The sequence below is a fragment of the Peromyscus californicus genome, unplaced genomic scaffold (assembly GCF_007827085.1).
Source record: "Peromyscus californicus insignis strain IS unplaced genomic scaffold, ASM782708v3 Scaffold_4__1_contigs__length_199733344, whole genome shotgun sequence".
Taxonomy (NCBI): Eukaryota; Metazoa; Chordata; class Mammalia; order Rodentia; family Cricetidae; genus Peromyscus; species Peromyscus californicus.
This window is the reverse complement of record NW_026294562.1, coordinates 75,444,878-75,463,449: the sequence shown is the minus strand read 5'-3', so window position 1 is coordinate 75,463,449 and position 18,572 is coordinate 75,444,878. Positions and strand designations below refer to the sequence as shown.

The 18,572-nt window shown below is 50.4% G+C and overlaps 1 protein-coding gene across 4 annotated transcripts; it reads right to left on the bottom strand.

The window, feature by feature from the left end:
• Window positions 1-235: 235 nt before the first annotated feature.
• Window positions 236-17,002, bottom strand: Prss36 (serine protease 36). Of its 4 annotated transcripts, none has more exons than XM_052762626.1 (15): window positions 16,966-17,002; window positions 16,625-16,660; window positions 16,416-16,454; window positions 15,649-15,811; window positions 15,082-15,362; window positions 11,943-12,109; window positions 3,967-4,216; window positions 3,720-3,849; window positions 3,125-3,396; window positions 2,869-3,032; window positions 1,978-2,215; window positions 1,728-1,869; window positions 1,157-1,422; window positions 960-1,081; window positions 236-705 (listed from the first exon to the last, which is right to left on the bottom strand). In XM_052762626.1, exons 1-15 carry the CDS (start codon window positions 17,000-17,002, stop codon window positions 421-423), a joined length of 2,592 nt encoding a protein of 863 aa, XP_052618586.1. In that variant the 3' UTR covers window positions 236-420. The 4 variants fall into 4 exon arrangements, with proteins under 4 accessions (XP_052618586.1, XP_052618588.1, XP_052618587.1 ...); XM_052762628.1 differs by having other exon boundaries at window positions 2,884-3,032; XM_052762627.1 differs by having other exon boundaries at window positions 3,125-3,363.
• Window positions 17,003-18,572: the final 1,570 nt, after the last annotated feature.

The window sequence follows — 18,572 nt, the reverse complement described above, 5'->3', positions numbered from 1 at the left end:
TGCTGCAGGTGCTGGGGACACTAATTCCAATGGAGAGGTGACACACAGCCAGCTGTCCACCTAGCCTCCCCCGCCCAGAGGCAGGAATGAGGGAACAGCTGCCACGTTATAGGGGACGTATTTCCTGGGATCCCAAGGCCTGACTCACCACCAAGAGGGAGGAGCCCTGTCCTTGGGGCTCCCCCCTTAGCTCTGAGGTGTTCCTCAGCCACGTAAGAGATGCCACAAGGCCACGTGTTTGTATTTACATCTTTATTATCTCTTCCTCCCCCACCCCCAAGGATTCTTAGGTCCAAAGTAGCCAGCACCGAGGTCCAATTATCTGAAAGCTGATAGGTGGAAGAGGCCCTCTCCAGGCCTGGGAGCTGGCCGGTTGGGCCGCATTCCAGCCCTGATGGGTGGTGTGAAGAGGAACCAGACTCAGCCCTGGATCTGTGGAGCCAGGAGAAGCAGAAGCAGAGCAGCAGCAACCTTAGGGGAGCTGGCAGTTCCTGCCAAGTCTTGGGGGCAGAGGTCACTGTCTTCAGGAGGCCAGTAGGGGGAGCCGCTAGGATGAAGAACATGGGCTTCTCCCACTGTTTGTGCTATCCAGGTAGCGTCAGGATCAATGGCTGCGAACAACTCTTGGCTACCTCGAACAGCCATGCCCATGAGAACCCAGAGGCCTCCCTCAGCCTGGCACAGGAGGGGAGGTGCTGAGGTCACCTGCGAAGTTGGAGCCAAGGCCAAATGGGTCTGTTACCCTTGTATCTGGTTCTCTTAACTCCCTAGGGTCCAGTCACAAAGCGCTGCACGTCTACACCCTTAGGTATCCTGGTTCCTGGTCTCTCTAAGGTTAGGCCAGAAATATCACTTGTTCCTATCTGGAGCCCAGTACTAAGAAATTCCAATCTGAATAGGGTCTGGTCGCCCAGAACTCCCTTTCCCCTCCCTGGTCCAAGATGCCTAGGCCCCTGTACCTCACATCTATCCTCCTGCCCCTCGGCATAGAGGACACAGAAGGTTCCGGGCATCAGAATGCCCTGATAGAGGCAGCGACAGAGTCGTGGTGTCAAGATGGAGACAGCAGCAGCTACAGGAACTAGAGAGAAGAGAAAGCTGTACAGGGCTCTGGTCTGAAGTCACTCCTCATTCCCATGACCCCAAGGGCTCTCACCTCTGTCCTGGGAGTCCTTCCAGCCCAGCACCCAGCAGCTGGCCCCTGGGGGAATACCCCCTGGGTGTAGGCAGATGGGCAGAACCGATGGGGAAGGCTCCACCCGAGAGTTCAGCTCCAGGAGGGCCAGGGGGGGTCTAAGTCCTAAATGCCTGGGCAGGCGGATGCTGACGACAGAGCGGGATACCTGGTGGCCCTGTGGGAGGGAGCTGGCCCCTGCCTGGCCCAGATACACTTCGATGTAAGGCACTGTTGTAGAGCCCAGCCTGTGGGAACAGGAAACAGAATCGTCTCCTATTTCTTCCATAACTTGTCAAGTCCTTCCCAGCAGAAGACAAGGGCAGAACAGGTCTCTAGGACCATCCACCAATTGCTTTGTGATTTCTCTGCTGTCTCAAAAGATCTTACCCTCCCCACCCCCCAAAGCCAACCAAACCAAAACATCCCAGCAAAAACACCCCAAGTGCTTCCCTGTACTACACAAACCCCGAAGTGACAATGTCCTACTGCTGAGAGTCCTTGATTTATCACCCAATTTTTCTCTCCTTGCCTGTGGCTAGGAGAGACCCACCTGAGAATACAGTGAGTGGCTGCTAGGACCCAGCCTGGGGCAACCAGAATCCCAGTGCAGACTCGATTACCAGTCACATGCACCTCTGTCAGCCAGGGCCACAACACACCAGCTGGAGTGGCCTTTGGCCTTAGGCCACAGGCTAGAGAGAAGAGGTGGCCATCTCAGCGCGAGTCCCAAAGCTGCCCCCAGGAAGCCTCGCCATGATTTAAATATTCCCAGGAACTCCTAAAAGACCCCTGGGGCTCACCACCGTACTCAGTGTGGGGGGGACAAATCTGATTCTCAGTCTCCTCCCCCTCAGGGCCCCAGTCCCAGGTTAGCTGATCCTCCAGGTAAGCTCCCTGAGTCACATGACTGATCCATGGACCATGAATCTGCAGTGGGGAGAAGGCTCGGGGACGGAGACAACCATTTGAGAGGGTTCTGTATCCAGCCAGGAACCACGTCCCCTCCTCACGACACAGAAGGCTCCAACCGGAATCGTTCTGTAGCAAAACAGTATTATCACTAGCGTGAGGGCAGGCTGCAGGTGTATAGAGATCCTTAGCCTTTTCTGGGCTTTCCTGGGATCCTGGTTCTCCTTTCGTGGACTAATCAAACACCCTTCCTGCCAAGTTCCAACACTAATTTGCATAAAAATCCAGCCCTCACTTAACAAACTCCAACCCCTTCTCATTCCTCCCTCCTTTTTTTGGAGACAGGGTTTCTCTGTGTAGCCCTGGCTGCCCTGGAACTCAAAGGTGTGCGCCACCAACGACGGCTTCAGGCCTCTCTTAAAATTAAAATTGCCAAACTAGGGCTGAGGAGATAAAGAACTAAGGCTCGGTCGGTAAAGAAGTCTCAGGCTTGGATCTCCAACACTCATGCCTTTAAAAGGAAAGAATAAGCCGGGCGTGGTGGCGGATCCCTAGGCAGGTTTCTGAGTTCGAGGCCAGCCTGGTCCACAGAGTGCGTTCCAAGACAGCCAGGGATACACAGAAAAACCCTGTCTCGGAAAAACAAAACAAAACAAGGAATAATCGAGTTTTGGCGCCACAGGCACGAGGCCCGGAGCGCCCCGCCCCCGTCCCTAGCTCCTCCCGCCTCCAGCTGAGTCCCGGTCGGGACCGGATTTTCGCAGCGGGTTCCTGCCACTCACCCAGCATCGGCCCGCCTCTTCCTCCTCCTGGTAGGCGGGGCAAAGCAGGCGCGGCGGTTCTCCCGGCGGTGGCACTGACTCCCCCTGGCGGCCGTACAGGCAGTGACACCACCAGCTGTTCAACAGCTGCGCCTCCAGCTGCGCGCTGGAGCCGGGGGCGGGTTCTGGGAGAAAGAGCGGCGAGCCGGTGCTTCGGCCGCGTGCTCCCGGCCCCGCCCACCCCACCCAGTCCGTGTCCCCGCGCGGCCCCGCGCACCCCCGCGGCCCCAGCGAGCCAGGTGGCAGCGGCTCCCGGGCAGGAAGAAGTGCTCGGGATGGGGCAGGCACACGGCACTCGGGGCGGCGGTCAGGTTCACGCGCGTCCTCAGCTGCAGCAGCGCCAGGTCCGAGGCCGAGTCCCTGGAAGCGTTCTTGTGCGGCACGAGGCGCGCCACCCTCTCCTCCCCCGGATGCGAGGGCAGCAGCACCCGCCAGGCCTCAAGGTCGCGGGGTGGGCTGTCAGAGGTGCGGGGCTGCTGGATGGGGAAGCTGAGGACGCGTGCGCGTCTAGCACACACGCTGAAAACCCAGCTTCCCAGGCGTAGACCGCATCTCCGGGTTGGGATGCTTCGGCCAACGCTGGAACCACCCCCCCACCCCCCACTAATGCTATTCGGGTTCTCGCGTTTTGGACCGAGCCTCCTACCCACCCTCGCCAGACTCCCTTGCTTTGTGCTGGGTTCTATACTCTCCAGCGGGGACCCCTCACTACAGACTGAGGTACAACTCCCACCCCAGAGGAAAGGCTGAGCTAATCTCTCAGACTGATGTGGGAAGGGGCAAGAGTGCCTGATGCGTGGATTCTCACTCACTCCAGAAAGCAGCTGGCGGGTGCCAAGACCCAGCTGTCAGACACCAGCGCTCCATAGCAGGGTCTGAAACCTGGCACCATCACCTGGGCCTCCCAGGGCCAGGTCCCTGGCTGCGAAGTCTTCCCGCACTCTGAGAGATGAGAGGCCTGGGTCAGGGGGTCTGCAGAAATCCTTAACCCTGCAGCCTCCAACCGAGTTCGAATCTGCCCAGTCCAGCTCAGTCAGGTTCAGTGCATCTGCTCTTCACCTGGTTGGGCAAAGGTACAGTTTTCTTCTCTGGGATCCCAAGGTCCTGACTGGAGCTTCTGAAGCTGGCTGGGAAAGGCAGGCCCAGGCTCTGTGCCCATCACGTGTTCCCGTATCCACGACTCATAGGGAGCCACTGCAGTGAACACCCCAGGGCGGTTCCTCCGTCCACAGCCAAAGCCAAAGCTGGTGATTCCCGCCAGGAACCAGCGGCCGCCATCCTCACAGACCAGTGGTCCCCCAGAGTCACCCTAATGAGAGATGACTCAAGTCAGAGATCAGTTCAAGAATCTACACCCCGTTTTGACCTAACATACAACCACCTTCTAGAAACCTTCCTTAGCTACCTTCACCTCAGCATTATCTACAGTCCTAATCAGAAGAAAGCCTGGAAAAGCAGAACCACTGAGTAGCCAAAGCCAAGGGCATCCAGACAATGCATCAACGACCTTTCAAGAAAACCCTGTCGGTCTCATTCAGAGCTGAATGATTCTTGTAATTAGTTCACCCCAAAACTGCCTCTGAGTTCTAAGGTTTCTAAGTCACACCCCCTGAAGTTTTGTTTTGGGCTGGGCTTGAACCCAGGGTCTCACAAATGCTAGGCTCCACCCCTCAGCCATGTCTTTAAAAAGTAAATCAAGGACTTGGCGGGGGTTGTCAGCTGGGAAAATGCTTGCCTTGTAAGCTTAAGGAACTGAATTCCATCTCCAGGACCCATGTGAAAATGTGGTGACCTGAGCTGCCAGGGAGCAGGAGCATCCTCTGCATTGGTGAGCTCGAGGCCAGTGAGAGACCCTGTCTTAAAGGAGGTGGACTGTATTTCTGAAGATGACAGCCCAGGTTGTCCTCTGCCTGCACACCTGCACACATATGTACACCCCTGCACATATGCACATAATCACAAGGAGAAAGAAAAGAAATCAAAGCCAAGCTTGGTGCTACATACCTATAGTCCCAACACTTGGGAGGCGAAAGGATCAAGACTCAGTGACATAGCTATTTTTAGGCTAGCCTGAGCTACATGAGACTGTCTTCAAACAAATAAACAAAAAGATGGGCCAGGGAGGTGGCCTAGTCGCTAAAGGCACTTGCTGATAAGCCTGATCACTTGTTCAATTTCCAGGACTACATGGTGGAAGGTGAGAACTAATTCCCACAAGCTCTCATTTGATGTCCACATGTAACACACACACACACACACACACACACACACACACACACACACACACATACACACACAATAAATTAGAGATTCTAGCCAAAGAAGAAGCTGCTAGAGCTAGGCAGTGTAAGAGGAACAAGAGCAGGTATGATGCCTATGTCTGTAGTCCCTGCTAGTTCAGAGGCTGAGGCTGGAGGATCACTTAAATCCAGGAGTTGAAGACCACCCTGGGCAACATAGTAAGATCCTGCCTGTGAATAAATGAACAAATTCATTAAGAAGGGAGCTGGGAGGTGTTTAAAATGGACTGGAGAGATGGCTCATCAGTTAAGAGCACTGTTTAGTCTTCCGGAGGACCCAGGTTCAATACCCAGCACCCACATGGCAGTTCACAACTGTCTGTAAGTCTAGTTACAGTGGATCTGACACCCTCACACAGACATACTTTCAGGCAAAACACCAATGCACATAAAATAAGTAAGTAAATAAATAAATACATTTAAAAAAAAAAGAAGGCTCAACTTTTTTTCATTTGTTTGTTTTTGTTTTTTGAGACAGGGTTTCTCTGTGTAGCCCTGGCTGTCCTGGAACTCACTCTGTAGCCTAGGATGGCCTTGAACTCACAGAGATCTGCCTGCCTCTGCCTCCTGAGTGCTGGGATTAAAGGTGTGCAAGACCACCGCCCAGCCCGGCTCAACATTTTGTAGAGTTATGCTACCCAGAATAGTAGCTAACAGACCAGAGCAACTATATTTTTTAAGATTGGTTTTAGTGTTTTATGCGTATGACTGTTTTGCCTGCATGTATGTTTGGGCACCACATGTGTGTCTGGTGCCTGTGGAGGTCAGAAGAGGGTGTTGGAGCTCCTGGAACAGGAGTTACAGAGGTTGTAAAGGTGCTGGGAATTGAACCCCGGGCCTCTGCAGGAGCAGCAAACGCTTTTAACCAGAGTCAACTTTCCAGCTCTGATTATTTAAATTTAAATACAGTTTTGGTTTCTTAGCCCTTCTAGAGTACCCCCCCCCCATTTTGTTTTAGTTGAGATAAGGTCAAATGAAGCCCAGGCTGTCCTCGAATTCACTGTGTAGCTGAAACTGGCCTGACTTATGATTTTTCTGCTTCTATCACCTCACGAGTTCTGGGATTATAGGCGTGCACCATGGCTCTCCACTTCTGTGGTGTTGCGGGGCAAATTCAGGGCTAGCTACAGCACACACACAGAAATTAGAGAATGGCTGGAGGGTTGTTCTCTCCCTCCACCTCCAGTTCCCGGGATAGGGCTCAGGTTGCCAGGCTTTGGAGTAAGTCCTTACTGGCTGAGTACCTGTCTTCCTCCCTCCCTCCCCTGCAACCCTCTAGCAAGGTCTTGCTATATATTTCAGGCTGGCCTTCAGGCCCCTGCTTAGCTTCCAAGATCTGAATTTGTGATCTCATGCCTCAGTCTTCCATGTGTTACACGGAATTACAGGCCTGGAACACATGTGTTGCTTTACATTTCCTTTTGTTCCTTTTCAACAACACATTTCAGGAATTCAGTGGCCACATGTGACTAGCAGCCAACGAGCTAGATAAGCAACATTTTCCATAGTTAAGGATTTTTTTTTTTTGAGACTATGTAGCCCTGGCTGACCTTGAACTCTGAGATCTGCCTGCCCCTGCCTCCTGAATGCTGGGATTACAGGCATGTGCCACAATGCCCAGCCTTTCTGTTTTTACAATTATATTTATTTATTTATTTATTGTGTGTGTGCACACTCAAGTACCATGGCCAGAATGTCGAGGTCAAAGAACAACTCTCAGGACTCAGTTCTCTCTCTCCTTCCACCATGTGGGTCCTGGGGATCGAACTCAGGCTGTCAAGCTGGACAGTGAGACATGTACTTGCTGAGCCATGTTCCCAAGCTCAGGAAGATCAATGACCACTACAGTGTGGGATATTCAAAGAACTCAGGAAATTAAACATAAGGAAAACAAGCAACCCAATAAAAAATGGGTCATGAACTGAATAGGGAGTTCTCACGAAAAGACATACAAAAACCCTACTAAACATTTCTAAAGTGTTCAACACCATTAGCCATCAGGGAAATGCAAATTAAAACTACTTTGATTGTTGCAGATGTGAAGAAAGAGGAACCCTTATTCACTGCCTGTGGGAGGCACAAATTAATATAGCCGTTACGGAAGCCAGTTGGGAGGTTCCTCAAAAACACAAAACAAAAACAGAACTACCATATAATTAATCTCAGCCAATCCTGGGCATGTACACAGAGAAGGCCATACTCTGCCATAGAGATATTTGCATTCTCATGTGTATTGCTGCTGTATTCACTATAGCAAGGCAACGGAACCAATCTAACCGCCCACCACAGATAATGGATGAAAACCTGGTACACGGATAAAATGGGATATTTCTCAGCTCTGAACAAAAGTGAAATCACAAAATCTGCTGGAAAATCACAGAATCTGCTAGAAAATGGATGGAGGTAGAATGTATAATACTGAGGTAATACGTCTTGAAGGGAAAATGCATAGCCTCACTTATGTGCCTCCTAACCTATAATATGTATGTATGTATATAAAAAAGTGTGTATGTGGCTACAATATAACATGTAGAATGAACAAGAAAGAGCTAAACATTAGGACATGAGGAAGGACTGAATGCAGGTACGGAATACGAGTTATGAATGCAAAGCTAATGTTTTTTCTAGTTTTAACTCTGTCATGGATTTTCAGTTTTGTTTTGCTTTGGTTTTGATGGAGTTGTGCATAAAAAATAATTGATATTAAAAGTGTAAAACCTAATGTGAAGCTCTGTAGTTTCAGAACGGCTCTTCTAACTGAATAGGGGTTCTTTCAGATGTATAACTTCGGGTCTGGGTACTCTCAGAGCATGATGGTTTTCCCCGAGTTCTTTACAATAAAGTTTTAATTAATAAGATAAAAAACTACTTTGAGATTCCATCTAACCCCACTTAGAATGGCTATTTCTTCCTTCCTTTCTTCCTTCCTTCTCTCTCTCTCTCTCTCTCTCTCTCTCTCTCTCTCTCTCTCTCTCTCTCTCTTTCTTTCTTTCCTTTCCTCTTGGAGCTGAGGACCAAACCCAGGGCCTTGAGCTTGCTAGGCAAGCATTCTACCACTGAGCTAAATCCTCAACTCCTCTTTTTTTTTCTTAAAAGAGGCTTTAAAATTTTTTATTTATGTATTTTTTTTAGGTACGAATGCTCTGTCTGCATGTATGCCTGCAGCCCAGAAGAGGGCATCAGATCTCATTATAGATGGTTGTGAGCCACCACATGGTTGCTGGGATTTGAACTCAGAACCTCTGGAAGAGCATCCAGTGCTCTTAACCATTGAACCATCTCTCCAGCCCCAGAATGGCTATTTTCAAAAAATAAAAAATAAAAATAAATGACAATAAGTGAGGATGCGGGGAAAGGGAAACATTAATCCATTATTGGTAAGAGTGTAAATTCGAGCATCCGTTATAGAGGTCAGTGTGGAGGCTCCTCAAAAAGCTAGATTCTCTTACAGAGAAACCTGCCCATACATGTTCACTGTTGCTCTGTTCACAGTAGCTAGAAAATGAAATCAGCCTAGACATCCCTCAGCTGATTAATGACTATGAAAATGCAGTAACTACACACAATAGAATTTTATTCAGCTGTAAAAAAAAAATGAAATTTATAGGAAAGTGAGTGGAACTGAAAAATACTATATTAAGTGAGGGGATCCAAGCCCAGACAAGGTAAATGCTACATACTCTCATCTGTAGATCTTAGCTCTAAGTGTCTAGATTTTTGTATGTTTAAGGTATAGTGGCTGCAGCGGTCAGGAAGCTAGAAGGGGCTCATGAGAGGGGAAAGGGAAGAAGCCCAGGGGCGGAACACATGATATAAGGGGGCAGGTGGATACTGGGATAGGGATGGCTGGATAGGAGAGAGGGGAGTTGGATAAGTTAACCAAAAACTAAAGATTTATGGAAAACCCTTATGGAAACCCAGTAGTTTGGGTGAAAATATAATTAACAGCTTGTTCTACAAAGAGTGTTCTAGGCAGCCAAGAATACACAGTGAGACCCTGTCAAAAATAAATGTAATTATATACATAGTTTTAAAAGGAGTTTGAACACAAGTACGCTGTATTTGTGGACAGCTTCCCCAAGAAGCCACAGATTATTAAAAGAAAGTCTCAGTGTCAGGGTGGGATCCCTCCCTATGAGTTGTTGGTCAGGGAGGCCCCAGAGGCTCCCAAAACAACACTGAGTATTGTTATTGCTCTTGATCGCCCACCATAGATGGTAAGACTCTACTGTAGACAACGGTACACTCCGGTTGCAGTACACAGAGAAACAAACCTGAAACTGACCAGAACACTTCTTCCCTGCTGGCTAGCTTTCATAGTGCTGGGAAGTGCTGTGAAAGCTGGTGGAGAATTCAAGTCATCAAAAGTATTTCCCAGCGGTGAACACCGAATCCTACAATACCAATCTGACAAGCAAGATGTGTCCATTGATGAACCAGTGGTAGAAGGTCATGGAGGTAACCACCTGCTCTCTGATTGGTTTTGAAGCCTGCCCTGCAGGGAGGATTCTACCCCCGGTACTGTAAACCATCGGGCCATGGGTCCTGGTGGGAAATCCACTACTATTGTTTTGCTGAATGCCTTCTAAATATTTATGTTTATACCCATAGATCAACGCGGCTCTCAACCTTGATCAGGAAGCTCCTCTCTGCAGTGGGCATCCGTTAATGCAGAGACCCGTGACCCGTAACTGGTCAGAGTGCCGAGAACAAGTGACCACTGAGCGCTTGTGTCGCCTGTGTCAACACCCTGTGACTGTTCTCCAGGGAACAGGGCAGAGTCGGAGCTGGAAGAACCTAGGAGCTGGAGGAGCGATGGGATAGGCTGTCTTCAGTCATGAGATGACCACTGCCCTCAGAAGCTCACTGCAGCTTACCTGCGCATGCTCAGACTGAGGAAGCCAGCCAACACTCCCGCAGGCAGCGTTAACGGGACTCAAGCGAGATGCAAAAATGGAGGTGGGGGTGGGAGGGGTGTTGGGGGTATCTGATGGGAGGAGGCGGGGAGTTCAGGGTGGATATGACCAACGGACATTGTATACAGTTGTGAAATTGTCTAAAAGTGAATAAAAGATATCCAGGGTGAGGGAAAGCAAGGGACCAGAGCTGGAGAGAGGGCTCAGTGGTTATAAGAGCATTTGTTGCTCTTGGGAAGGACCCAGGTTTGGTTTCCAACACTCACGTGTTGGCTGATTGATAATTATCTGAAACTACAGTTCTAGGGGATCTTGTGCCCTCCTCTGGCCTCTGCAGGCACTACAACCATGTAGCACACATATATACATGTAGGCAAGACACTCATACACATAAAATAAAAATAAATAAATCTAAATTAAAAAAAAAAAGAAAGAAACTGGGCCAGGTGGTGGTGGCACACGCCTTTAATCCCAGCACTGGGAGGCAGAGCCAGGCGGATCTCCGTGAGTTGGAGGCCAGGACAGGTACCAAAACTACAGAGAAACCCTGTCTCGAAAAAACCAAAATAAATAAATAAAAGAAAAGAAAGAAACTGATTATGTCTATGGGTCTTGGAAGCTCAGAACCATCCACACCACTACCATCAATGCTGGGTTTCATTTCTCAAAAAAGTTATTTCAAATATATTGTTTTGGCCACTAGCCAATCATCTGGAAAATTCCCTTTGTGGAGAATTAATTCATTTTTCTCATTTTTTGATAGGTGCCTACTAAGCGACAAGTGATATGCTATAGGCTGGGCTTTGGAAAAAAATAATAGCTAACACTTTTTTAGATCTTGTGAGGTCACTAATCATGGTAACACTACTTTGACGTAGGTAACACAATTATTGTCACTTCAGACGTGAAGTGTGAACATCTGGGCAAAGCTACACAGCTCAGAGCTGGTGGTGCTGGATTTGTGAAGGATGGAGAAAGCCCTGAGCGAGGGAAGTCCTGAGTGAATGTGTACTGTTGACATGAGCAAGGCCATGTCAAGGACTCCAAAGCCTTGGACCCATGAGATATTGGCAAAGCCGTTTCCTCATGTGGACCATGCTCAAGATGGGTGGCAAAGCTCAACCCAGGAGTCCAAAACAATTATCAGTGGGTGCAAAGACTAGCAACTGCAGCTTCCCCTGGGGAGTTTACAGCCTGAGACTGCTGGTCTAAGACCTCCTACTGAGACGAGCTAACCCTGCCCCTGTGCTGTGCCTAATAAACACCCCAAGGTCCCCAATGGTGGGAGTCTGATCCCAGCTTTGCCGTGTGTTCGTCTGTCCTTTTTCATTCTCCCCATCCCTAACCCATGCCTCATGGGATACAGGGGCAGGTGGAACAGTAACTAACTCTAGAGTCTGATGTTCTGTTGCATTATGCTCCCATGGGTAACATGTACGTGTGTTGAAGTCTGGCTTTCATTCACCTATAATCTTTATGTCAGTCCTACTCATTGATGATCCTTTTGTTTTGTTTTGAGATAGGGTCTCATGTAGCTTAGGCAGACCTCTATGTAGCTCAGACAGGCCCTGAGCTGATCCTCTGGCCTCTTCTTTCCAAGTGCTGAGATTACAAGTGTGCCCTACTATGCCAGGCTCCATGGACTGTCTTTGGGTTTTTGTTTGTTTTGTTGCCAGAGATTAAACTCAGAGCCTCCTAGGTTCTAGGCATATACTGTACCCCTGCGCCATACTCCCCAGACCAGATTCCACTGAAGACGAGGCTCAAATATTTGTCTACTTCTTAGCTGCTTTCTCTGGATTAGGAGAACTCTCCTCACCTGGCAGGTATCCCTGCGTCCCTCTGGATAGCCAGCACACAGCATCCCTGGCAACAGCTGGAAAGTCAGGTTGAAAGGGCCAGGTCGGCTGTAGAGACACTGACAGGCAGCCTCTCCCAGCAACCTTAGCTCCACTTCCTGTAGCACCCACGGGAAAGGCAGAGGGTCTGAGGGCAGAACCAGAGAACAGATACTGTGAGTCAGGTATGATGCATTCATCTCCCAGGCCTCAGCTTTGCCCAAGCTGGATAGTCCCATCAACACGCCCCCCTGGGTCTGGAGTGGGGCCGTGTTGATGGTCTGGGTCTCAGTTGGTAGATAGCTTGCTAACATGCATAAAGGCCTGTGTTCGGTCCCCGGAACTGAACAATCCAGGTGTGGTGGCACATGGCTGTAATCCCAGAACTTGGGAAGGGGAAGTGGAGAATCAGACACTCAAGGTCATCCTCAGCTACATAGCACGTTTGACACCATCTTGGGCGATGTGAGACCCTGCCTTAGGGAAAACAAAGATGGCACCGGGCCACCATTTCATCACATTATCTGCTGCTCGTATCTTCTCTCTGAGTCCTTTGCTTAGGTTTAGCCCCTGCAAGCGGCCAGTGAGAGCTGTCACAGATGATGATACAGGAGGTGTACGATACAAGGTCCCCAGACAGTAATGTACATATGGAGGAGCCAAAATCATGAAGCTCTCAACCCTGATGCTGCATTTGTCCAAAAAAAAAAGAGCATGCTTTTCACAAAGATATTATGTGTATTAGATACAGTCTTGTATCCATTTGCCAAACACAGAAACTGGACTTTAGGATAAGTGTTATACCACATGCCTTTAACTCCAGCACTTGGGAGGCAGAGGCAGACAAATCTCTGAGTTTGAGTTCAGCCTGGTCTACAGAACAAATTCCAGGACAGTCAGGGCTACACAGAGAAACCCTGTCTCAAAAAACAAAACAACATAAAAAAGAATCTGGGTGTCATTCCTGTCCCCCTTTTATTTTATTGGGTTTTTTTTTTGAGACAGAGTTTCTCTGTGTAGTCCTGGCTGTCCTGAAACTTGCTCTATAGTCCAGGCTGGCCTCGAACTCAGAGATTCATCTGTCTTTGCCTCTCAAGTGCTGGGACCAAAGGTGTGTGCCACTACCGCCCGGCCCCTCTCCCCCCTTTTAAAAGATTATTTTATGTATATGAGAGTTTTGCTCGATTGTATGCATATCACTTGTGTGCCTGGTACCCACAAAGGTCAGAAAAAGGCACAGGATATCCTGGAACTGGAGGTATCTGGAATTACATTTGGTTGTGAACTACCATGTGAGTGCTGGGAAGCAAACCTGGGTTCTCTGTCTGAGCAGCAATGCTTTATAACCGCTGAGCCTTAACTCACCTTCCCCAGTTAGTTCCCAAGCTACTTGGGACATCACTGTGTTCCACTGTAACTCACCAGTGCAGGCAGCATAACCCTGGGCCTGAATGAGCAACTCACCCTCCTGACTGGCCGGCTTCCTAATTTACTCTGTGCCTGTTCCTTCCAGGAAGAGTGTTTCTATATATAGCTCAGTTCTGAGTTTTTACCAAGAACAATAAATGGATGCTCCAGGCTCAACCTGGGGTCCCCAGAGCTGACCTTCTGGGATTCTAGGTGTATATAACCACTACCAGCTGCTACTTTTTTTTTTTTTTTTTTTTTTTTGAGACAGGGTCTCACTATGCAACTCTAGCTGTTCTGGAACCCACTATGTAGAACATTCTGACCCTGAACTCACAGAGATCCATCTGCTTCTGCCTTAAAGGTGTGTGCCACTACACTCAGCCCAGCTGCTACTTCTGATGACAAGTCTCAGGAGCCAGAGAGGGGTAGGGAAGGCAAAGAGGTCTTTTCAGTCTCACCCAGAATCCCAAGAGGCCAGGCTATGGCTGAGCCTGTCCTTGAAGCTCAGCTAAGGGAGCTTGGGGGTGGTTGGGGGACCCCTGAGTTGATAGCTACTCTGTCCCTCAGTCTCTTAGACTGACCTTAAGATCTTCCAGATCCGGCCTTGGCATCCTTGTGAGCTTTGCCCTGACTTTCAGTCTAGCATCCTAGCTTTTCTCTGGGGCCCTCAGGACGGCCTCCAACTAGCGCATCCTCTCCCCACACCTTCTTCCTGGAAACCTCTTGCTCTGAAGGCCCATGTCAGGATGCTCTCTTTCCACAAAGACTTCCCAGGTGCTTATGATCACTCTTCCCTGACATCTCCCGACCGCATGGTACCCCAGCAAGCAGCAGCTGGGGCAGCTCCTCCACAAAGCTCCTCTCCAAGTCCCCAGACCAAAGCGGACGTGGAATAGCTAGGGGTATGTTTGCTAGTGGCAAAGTAACACCGAGTAATAGGGGTGATTGAAAATGGAAAAGTAGCCTGCCTCCCGACACCTTCCGACACAGCATCTACTTATTAACTGACTTCATGGCTTGCCTCCGAGCATGATCTCTGAGAAGGCATGAGTTTTGCCTGTTATGTTCACTGGAACATCTCTTTTCAGTGCTTGTCTAACACAGGGTCTGGCACACAGAGACATCTTCAGCAGAAGAGTGAGTGAATGAATGTCCTGAGTAGGGAGCAGCGAAGTGGGGAATGGACTGAGGAGGGATAGAGAGGACGGAAGGGAGGAAGAACGGAAGAACCGGAGGTGCTAAGTGTCAGTACTTGAAGAGCTATTACAGAAGGCAACCACAGCCCATTAAGTACGGCTGTGCTAGCCGCTGGGCAATAGGCTTCTCTTGAGTTTTCCCGTCTCAACCACCCAACACCCCTGGGAGCTGTTTTCCTCCTTTCGCAGGAGGAAACGTGCAGGGGGAATGCTTTGTCTGAAAGCTGGGACGGAACCCGAGTCCGGCCTAAATCCAGAAGAGAAAAGAAAAGGAAGAACAAAAACAAAAACTGGGAGAAAAGGTGAGGCCAGACAGAGGTGGGGCGACCTCTGGGGCAGAGGAGGGTACATAGAGGGAGGTTAGGAATTTTCCGTGGATCAGAACCAAGACTCCCAAGCTCCGCCTGGGTCCCTCCCTTTAGGCTCGGCTTCTGAGGGGCCACCCACCGGAGGACCCAGCTTTTAGGGCGCCCCGGGACCCGCATCTGCAGGTGCGGTCGCTCGTCCCACTCACCAGCCTCCTGGACGTCTCCCCAGCCAGTGGCCCAGCAGGCGGTGCCGTGAGCAAAGCGGTGCGAGGCACGAGGCAGGCAGACCGGCCGCACCCAGGGGCTCAGCCTGGCGGGCGAGGCCAGGCGCAGCAGAGCCAAGTCGGCGCCCAGTTCCACGCTGCTGTAGTTGTGCGGCACCAGGATGGCGGCCACTGAGCGCAAGTGCGCGCCGTCCAGGGGTCCGTCCTGGGAGTGCACGCCCAGCAGGACTGACCATTCGTCCGCGGGCTCCAAGGTCCCATTCCTGTTCACGGAGTCAACAGATCACCTTGGGGCTGAAGACTCAGAGCCGAGGGGGGAGATAGGGTCAGCAGGAACCCAGGGAGTGAGCAGTCAGATCCAGATTTGGGGCTGAGACAGTGGAGGTTGAAAGGGTCAAATAGGACTGGGAGATGTCAATGGAGGCATTGGAAAGACAATTCCTATTCCTATTCAGTATGGCATCGCTGGGCAGGTAGGATAAGCAGGGAAGGTCGAGCTGCAGGGCGAGGTTAGCCTTTGAAGGAGAGCTGGACGAAGACTGTACTCACGTCACGAAACAGTGAGCAGCGGAGAGGACCCAGGAAGGGGCGATGAGCGAGCCCCCGCAGATGTGGCCCCCACCTTGATGCAGGCTCACCTGCCATGGCCAAGTGCCTGGATGTGCGTCGGAGCCCCCCACGATGCGGGAAGAGGGCTCAGGGCGGCCGCAGTCTAGAATGGAGAACCCTGGAAGTCAAAACCCCTTCCCCTCCGACCCTCGTACTCCAGAGACCCTGGTAAAAAGCCTGAACCTCCATCCACTCCTTCAGTTTGCCCTTCTGAACATGACCAAGGCACGGCTGAGTTCCTGGGCCCTTCCAATTCACTCATGACCTAGCCAGCTTGAAACTTCTTTAAGAATCGCGCCTTTAGTCCCAGCACTCAGGAGGCAGAGGCAGGCAGATCTCCGAGAGTATGAAGCAGCCTGGTCTACAGAGCGAGCTTCAGGACAGCCAGGACTATATATAGAGACCTTGTCTCAAAACAAACAAACAAACAAACAAACAAACAAAAAGCACACACACACAAAAAAACCAAAACAAAGCCAGGCAGTGATTTGGCCCACGCCTTTAGTCCCAGCACTCGGGAGGCAGAGGCAGGCGGATCTCTGTGAGTTTGAGGCCAGCCTGGTCTACAAAGCGAGTTCCAGGACAGCCAGGGCTACAGAGAAACCCTGTCTCGAAAAACAACGACACCCCCCCGGGGGGGGGGGGGGAACCAAACAAACCAACAAACAAAACCCCCTAAGATCCAAGGCAACTCATGCCTCTCTCACCTAAGTCTTCAAATTCTCCTTGGGTAGGAGGACTGATGGCTGGAAGACAGGAGGTAGAGAAAGATGCTTGTTACTGCAACCCCGACCTTGCCCAGCCCCCACCTTCCCGCTCTGACTCCACCTTTGCCTCCGGATTGCTGTTGTTTCAGCTCCTTGACCTGCCTGCACCAGGCTGCTGCACCTGACTTTCTCCTGTCTAGCAGTCTTACCTGAGTCCTGGAAGGCTCCTGGGATGGGGCTGGCCACTGGGAAGACAAGAGGGAAGCAGGGAAAGGCTGGAGAGATGATGCACTTAGCTGTAGCTCTTCCTCTCTCCACCCAGGTTTACAGTGTCCCATCTCCCCAGGACACCCGGGCCTCCCTTTCCCCTTTCCCTTCCACACAGTCCCTCAGGCTCCTTTTGCCACCCCCCCCCCTTCCTCTTGACACTCGACTTCTCTGCCTCTTTTGACATCTCACTGCCTAGAAAGGATGCAGGACATCCACCCCGCTTTCCGGCTCTCTGGGTGCTGGTAGCCGGGCTTCCGGAAGCCCTGTCCTTTAAACTTACCTATCATTACAACTGGGAGGAACAGGTGTTGGGACATGGTCCACTAGGGTTGGCTGGAGGCACAGAGACAGGTGAAAGCCTGCTTCCTGCCACCACACTGTCCCTGCCTATGTGCGGCTGGTTCCTCCTGATGGTCCCAGGAGTAGCCCCACCCTTCCTGGCTAGAGCCCATTTGTGGGAATCTGAGAGGATCTGGGGCTGAAAGAGGAAAGTAGGGAGTTCAAAGGCCCCACCCAGAACTCTGGTGCATCTCACCTATCTGGAGGCTCGGGATGCAAGTAGGGGAGGTGTCCTAGCTCCAGGATACCTGTTGGATGTGAGAGAGATGAGCAGAGAACTCTGTGTTAAAAACTAAGCAGGACGACAGCGGTGGGGGTGTGGTGCTGGACGCACATGCACTGGGTCCTTGGAAGAGCAGGGCCAAGCCGAGCAGTAGCCCTTGGCACGACTCACCTGAGACCTCACCTTTGATTGGGGTGTGGCTTCCCCAGTGGCTTGGCCTTTTCTTCTCACACAGCTCTGGTTACTGGAGTTACTGGCCAGGGCTGGGACAGAAACTCCAGGGAATTCAATTCCATCCTAACAAAGGGATCACAGATTCTGGCCTGTTGAGCAAGACCTAGGGGTACTGAAGAGGACTGAGCAGCCTGCAAAGCTGAAACCTTCTGCTGACCTCTGTGCTAGGGTGGTAGACTCTCAGTACTGTCGATTGCTCTTCATGGGACTTAGGAAAACCGCTCAGCCTTTTGGTATTCTGTTTATCATTAGGAATCGTTTAAGAGATGCAAGGTGCTGGGTGTGGTGGGTGTCCACTTGTGATTCCCACCACTGTGAAGGCTGAAGGCATTCCAGTCCACTTATCCCAGACTACAGAGTGAGACCCTGTCTTAGCAAAGGAGAATGAGGAATGAGGTGCGTGAGGTATAGAATTCAAGTCCTAACAGCAAAACAAAGGTTTTTGTGGAGGAGTGACTAATTCTTTCAGGGGCTGTGGATGTAGCTCAGTGGAACGCTTGGCTCACGTGTGCGATGCCATGGGTTTGGTGGGTTTAATCCTCATCATTTCCTGTACTTGGGAGGTACAGGGAGGGGGCTCAGGAGTTTAAAGTTATCCTCGGCTGTAGATAAATGGGTCTCAACCTGTGAGTCTCAACCCCTCCATAGGGGTTGCCCAAGACTATCTGAAACACAGATCATTACGATTTGTAACAATAGCAAAACTACAGTTATGAAGTAGCAACAAAATTAATTTTATGGTTGGAGGTCACCACAACACAAGCAACCGCATTAAAGGATCAGAGCATTAGAAAGTTGAGAAGCACTGTTGCAGAGCAAGTTTGAGGCCAGTCTGGGCTACATGAGACCTTGTCACAAAACACAATGTACCATCATAACAGCTTTATTTACAAGAGCCAGAGTCAAAAAACTTAAAGTCTAGTAACCAGGAAAACTGACAAACTATGATGTATTTATACAATAGAATACTTTGCATCAATGAAAAGAATGAATTACTCTTGGGACATGGTGGCACCTAGCTGTCATCCTAGCTGCTCAGCAGGCTAAGACAAAAGGATCATTTGAGCTCAGGGCTTCAAGGCAAGCCCCAG